This window comes from Sparus aurata, chromosome 16 (genome assembly GCF_900880675.1).
Source record: "Sparus aurata chromosome 16, fSpaAur1.1, whole genome shotgun sequence".
Lineage (NCBI taxonomy): Eukaryota > Metazoa > Chordata > Actinopteri > Spariformes > Sparidae > Sparus > Sparus aurata.
Window position 1 is genome coordinate 11,101,007 of NC_044202.1, and position 6,686 is coordinate 11,107,692.

The window sequence follows — 6,686 nt, forward strand, 5'->3', positions numbered from 1 at the left end:
GTCACAGCTTCGTAAAACAAGATCAGCAACACTTTAAAATACCTTATTTATAAATCATAAACACTATATGGACATTAAACAATTATTATCAAACACACTATAATATACATATTAGCACATATGGACATCTATATATGTTTTATTTATGTACAGTCCTCTCCTGTTGCAATGCTCCATCACAAATGTCATTCGGCTGTTAAGGCATATTTATGTGACATAGTAAATACATGGTAATGTATAGCTTTTGTTCAGGCTTGGGGTAATATAGACCCATACTGTAGGTTGCAATGTCTCTCTGAAGTGACAGTCTGACAAGATGTGTCTAAGCGGCTTGGCATATATTAGCATACCCAGCACCTCATCACCAAGATGTCACTCTCGACTGGACAGGAGCCGGGCTGAAGTGTTACAGACTTGGGGGGCAGAGGGAGCAGCAAAAAAAACCCCTCTACTTATATCATCCTGTTTCACAATCTCCTCTCCTTTCCTCTCCTCTCCCCTCCTCTCACTTTCAGACAGATTAATCTCATCCTGGCTTTAAATTAAAAACATAATCTATTATTCACAGGCAAAGCCAGCCTCATCTTGCACAGACCATATAAATGAAGTCTTAGCCACTGTAGATTTCTCTCAGACCATCACCTGAAAGTCTAATCATTACCATGCATTAGCATAGATTAGCCCAGGCAAGGTCAATGGTTATCCATTTCATCTTGCTCATTCTGAGGAAATTTTTGAGACTCCCTTGCCGCCAGGAGTCAGCGGCTGCAGCAAGGCCCCGGGGACTTTTTATTTTTTCACCATTTAGTCGTTTGATCGGATAAAGAGGAAAAGGCACAAGCAGCAGATGCAATGTGAAGGTTGTTCGAAGATCATATGCAGCCGACTTCACTTCCAGCACTATCCCGTCTGCTGAGGGGGATCAGAAAGGCCTGTGGCGAATTTGTAGGAAGCTGATCCATGTTATTATTAAACCAAGCTACCTCCTCAGTGTTGAAAGTCTAAAGGTGGCATAAAGGTTGAGCTGAACAGTTTCATGGAATTATGAATGTGATTTCTGAATGTGTTTGACATCGTTTCTCCCCACGCTGAAGGGGATTTGCAACCCTAAACTTCTGAAGCTGTTCTGGTTATGATTGTTACCTTTATGAGTAACGCTTTATGTCAATGTCCTTGAAATCAGCATTAGTAAATAGGTAATAATGCACTTAAGTCCTTATAAAGATGCTTATTAACATTAAAAGAGACTGTATAAGTTAAAATTGCATAATAAAACACGTTTACATTTGGAGTCTAATACATTTATAATCTAAGGCTTATGAGTATTGTTTATAATCAATTCATTATCAATAGCATTATACATTTAGTTGAGTCTGACTAACAAACAATCATGTCATTGTCAAACCTTTAAACCTACTAGGAGCTTTTTTTTGCGTTAACATAAGTACATATTACATCTTTGTTAGCATTTAACTATGTACTTATACTTAATTTAACTGTGCCTTTTATGTTTCAGTCTGGTTATAAAGTCAGCCCATTGAACAACCGGTTCGTCTGCCCTGCCTGAGGCAGTCTGGTAGCAAAGAGTGGCACCAGAAGATAAGTAACCCTGAGAGGTGCAGCAGCAGACCAAGGAGGAGGCCAAAGAGGTCGATGTGTTTACCGGGGAAATTACAGCTCTGTATCAAAATCGCAAGATAAACAAGACATAACCAGAGCTACACAGTTTAAGTGAAGTGTAGAGGTCGCGACCACCGAAGGCAACCAATCAGAGACGAAGTGGGGTGAGTCTGGCAAGAAATCCAGAGGGATCCATAATAATAATAATAATAATTATAATACATGAAGACGCATAAAAGAGTATCCAAGTAAAGCCTCACAGAGTCGCTAGCATCACTGTAAACCTTTAGACTTGCTGTTGCAGTTGAAAAGTTACCTCACTTTTTCCGAGTAAATAACTTGCCTTTATCTAAGTAGGCATACATTGTTGTAATACTGTATGTTAGGGTCTCAACCTCCTGCACAGATTGTTGGTTCAGCAAAAAAAAAGGGATGAAGACAGAGAAAGATGGAGGGGAGCAGGGGTCCGCAGAGGAGTGAATCCAGGTGGTTTATAAACAACTTTGTGCCTGTGTCAAAATGACAGATGGCACCATCCAGGCCTCGCATCAATCTCACCTGATGGCTCAGCAGCGACTGGTGATGTCTGTCAGTGTGTTGGCTTCAAACGGAGCAACTGCAGGTGATTCAGGCGGAGAAAAGATGGAGCTAAAACACCTTCCCGCATGATCGAGCACTGTGAGACAAGCCAAAAACTTGTGTTTAGCCAACGATGTTTCCAGTGAATAAAGGTCCGGATGAACTGTTTCCGTGGACATGTCTTTTGTCAACAGAGCACAACCAAGTGTAATCATACAGAAAGTTTAATAGCATATGTCTTTACAAAAGGAGCATTGTGTATGTGGTTTACAACATGTCTAAATACAATATTTCTACATCAACCATTTATTAAAAATAACAGGCTTGAAAAGTCCTTCTTTAAACATTGTACAAGTATACTCATAATAACAGAGATAAGACAACTGTGTATCTGAATTCTCCTTACATGGGCACAGTTGATACATTAAGCTAGTACTGTAATCTCCAGTGTTTGAACATTTGAACATGTATGGTGTTTACAAGACAGGTTTGTATCTCTTAACCTAAAGCACATTGATATCATCTCCTACACCCCAGACAAAATATGTAATAAGTATATTAAAAAAAAGAAAAATACTCTCTCTATTTCTCTCTCTGACAGCCAAATAAAAACTACTTGCTGACTTTGATTTCACATTTGGAAAAACACAAGTTCTAACATTTTTATCATTTTACCTATGGCATCTTTATGTTTTAATAAAAGGGGGGGGGGGGGGGGGGGGTTAAATTATGGTAAGCGAAGCACAAATAATTTGCAATTTCAGACAGTCAATGGTTATCTGATGTATTATTAGTGTGAAAGCAGTGCAGTGATTTTCTTTGTGTGAGAGCAATAACTAAATGCTCCCAGGAAAAAGAAAAAAAAGAAAGGAAAACATAAATTGCATCTGTGGCTGCAGGTTAATGCCTGAGTCTCACAGTAAAGTTGTTTTGTTCCCAATTAGGATGAGGATTAGTTGCCATGGAGACAGCTGCCTCCAGATCCCAGGGTAAAACGGTAACAAACTAATTTACTGAACAGTGAGAAATTTCGAGCTATGGCTTCATATAAAGACCTGCTCAAATTCGTTGGTGGTGCCCTTACAGCTCGTTGAAATAACGGTTAATTCCTGGTAAAGAGCGATGAAATTAAAAGCTTTTTGGTCATGTATACTCTCCTGCCTTTGGCTTGTGATTAAAAAGCAAAGCAAAGAAGCTGTAAAAAGAGATGAATTATTGCTTATTCTACTAAGATATTCTTGTAAAACGGTTTGGACACGTGTTGGTAACACTCAGGAAATATAATAATGGGATTATAGTGATATTTTGAGTAATGTGTTTTTTTTAAATTAGTATCTCCAGTCTTGAAACCAGTCTTTCAGTGTATTTAAATGGAGAAAAATGACAGTAGGCCATGTGCTGTGTGCACCAGACTGAACATGTAACAGAGAAAGCAAAGAAGAGAGTTGTTTTGGGAGATTAGAAAGAAAATATTTGACAGGCATGGTAATATGAAAAGGCCACAAGACCATTTGCTTAAATAACTGATAAGTTTAAGGTCCATGGAACTGTAGACAACCTCCTTGGGCATGGCTGCAAAAGGAAAATTGTAGAATAGGTACTTGAGTTTCTGATCACACCGTTCTTCAAAGTCCTCCAGAAGGGAAGACCCGGGAGGCTTCCACTTTTGAAAGAATAAACATAAAAAAAGCCAGACTGGAATTTGCTAAAATACATGTTGACAAGCCGCAATCCTTTCGGGAGACTGTCCCTTTGGACCGATGAGTCAAAACTGGAGCTATTTGGCTAGTCACATCAGCTCTCCGTTCACGGATGACAAAAATGAAGCTTTCAAGGAAGAGAATGCCTGCGTTACACCATGGAGGTGGCTCGGTTATGTTTTGGGGCTGCTTTGATGCAGCTGGCAGCCTTAGATCTGTGAATTCAGAGGAACATCAGGGTATTCTGGAGCTAAATGTACTGCCAAGTATCTGAAAGCTCAGCCGCAGTCACATGTCACAGGTCCTCCACCGGGATAATGACCCAAACACACAGTTTAAAGCAGCCAAGGATGAACAGGAGCGAAATTACGGGCTATTCTGCAGTGTCCTTCTATGGGTCCTGAACATTGGAGCTGAAGTGGGCCAAAATTCAAGTTACAGGTGCAGCTCACTCTTTGATAGCAGTGATCATGCAACAAAAAATCCGGTTAAGAGTCCTGTCGCTTGGGTCTGTGACATTGTCATTTGTTTATATAAATTAAAATGTTGAAGTATTTTCTCAATTTCAAATGATTTAAGAGAAAGGAAAAAATGTATCCTTCTCTTTTTGAGGAGAGGTAGCAACAAATTTGAGCACGCCTGTATAGCATTTCATTGCAAAATAAGGCATCCTATCCTCGCTCACAGATTTATCACAAATACACCAGAGAAATGATTAGTGTTAGATTACTTTTTGACACGTTTCCACATCTGACATATCATATTTGTAATATCAGGAACGTCCACCCTATGTTGCTGATTGTATAAAAAAAATAAATTAAAAAAAACTTTTACAAGCTGTACTTTAAGAAAACAAACGACAAACCACAAAATCAGGTGCTGCTGTAGTAAAGTAAAGTAGGCTACGTCATCTTGCGATTCAATTTGTGCTTTTAATTGCATTTCGTTAACATCTGCAGATAATATCTAAACAGAACTCTAAGCTGAACAGACCATGACAACACAATTAGATTTTCTAGTAATCCCTGGTGGATATTACTGTAAGCATTTGACAATAAGATCATTACTTTCAAAAGGGGTTGACTTCATTTCACACTACACATCAAATTTATGATATCATCCATGGTATATTATTGAGTTAAACCATCTTTTTTTAGATTTTGAATGTGTACTAAAATGAGTTTCTTGATGGTCAGTGTCCAATTCTGTGTTTCCCTGTCAGCAAAATTGTTTAGAAACATACAGATGATCGGTTCCCACATACTGTTGTTTCACCAGCAAATTAGTCCTTAAATGAGCTCTAATGTCCTTGGACCTCAGGGCTGCCTGACATGAAAATTATCCCCGTTCTTTCTAAATGTTTAAACATTCACCGTCTCTGTTCAGCCGCATAATTAAACAGCGCTGCACTAAATTGCTTAGCAACTATTGGGTGGATGTTTAAGATGGCCCGGATCAACCTGAATCTTAAGCCCCATTTAATCTCCGTTCTCGGCTCTGCATTACAAATGAGGGTGAACACGGAAACAAACTTAAGCCGGAAAAAAAAGAAAGAAGAAGAAGAATGGAAGTGTCTTTGATTCGTGCATGAGAGAGCAGGTCTCATGTTTCTGTTTTTAACTAAGGAGCTGTCGTACGCCGAAGCCGCTTTTCCAAACTTCCTGTTGACGCATCCAAAAATGCTCAGCCAAGTCCCAGTCTTTCCATCTGATGAAGAAATATAGCAGTCTATATGTCATTGTCTAGTATCACAACTTCTGCACCCTCAGGGGCCAAAACAGATCCAAGAGCCAGGTGAAAGGGAGTGAGAGAGAGGGAAGAAAGAGAGAGAGAGAGACAGAGAGAAAGAGAGACAGAGAGAAAGAGAGAGAGCGAGAGAGTGTATGTGTGTCTGTCTACACTCAGGGGGTCCAGAGATCCGGAAAAAGCAGGATGTGCATGTGTGCGAGCTTGTCTTAGTATGCATGTGTCCATCAGAAGGTGCAGGCGTAGACGACGCCCACCACCACAATGTTGCCAATGGTGGCGACGATGGCGATCCAGAGCCAGATGGCATCGCTGGACATCGACTGCGACTCGTCCTGCTGGCCGTGTACCGAGGCAGCGGAGGCAGCGGCGTGGACGCTGGCTGAGGAGTTGAAGAGCGAGTGCTCGCCACTGTAGTCGTCATTGGGCGAGGAGTCCATGAAGGCTCCCGTCATCACTGGGATCTAGGAGGGAAAGTGAGGGAGAAGGGTTTAAGCATATTTCAAATAAATCCACTAGCACTTGGAGAAGAGATTTTTAGGAGAGAAGGGAGACATTCCACATCAGGTGTTTTATTAAGGCTTTGTTTTCCCGATCACTGGCTGCTAGGGCCGTACATGATACAGGTATTGAGGTTATACATTTTATTTATATTGAACAATGCCTTTTGTGATGGCAACATGCAAAAATCTCCTGTTAATACTACGAGCGTGCGACATTGAGGTTAGCGTTCAGCTCAAAGCATTGCCTTGCCCAAGTCTGACCTACAGCCCCACAGAGCCGCAATCATAGCTCTTAGACCCGATCCATTCAAGAGTGAGAGATTAGGTTTACCAATAAAGAGCTACTCATTTGCAGACGATAAAAACAAAACCACAGTCCTCGTGGAGTGAGCCAAACCTCCAAGAAAAGTCTTTGCCTTTTCCTGACAATCTTAGCACGCCAAGTTCCTACTGGCCGCACATTAGCGAGCCTGAGTGCTACATTAAAAGAAATGAGAGGTTACCGCATCACGACATCATTAGTAGATGGTTGCGAGGA

The 6,686-nt window shown here is 40.6% G+C and overlaps 1 protein-coding gene across 1 annotated transcript in view; it reads right to left on the reverse strand.

Annotated features, from left to right (window-relative positions):
* Window positions 1-2,405: 2,405 nt before the first annotated feature.
* The window catches only part of LOC115566401 (uncharacterized protein C14orf132), a 33,874-nt gene continuing 29,593 nt past the window's right edge, over window positions 2,406-6,686 (reverse strand). The window contains exon 2 of the mRNA XM_030392245.1: window positions 2,406-6,109. Coding sequence (XP_030248105.1) covers window positions 5,873-6,109 — 237 coding nt within the window. The 3' untranslated portion in view covers window positions 2,406-5,872. The remainder of the gene's footprint in view (window positions 6,110-6,686) is intronic.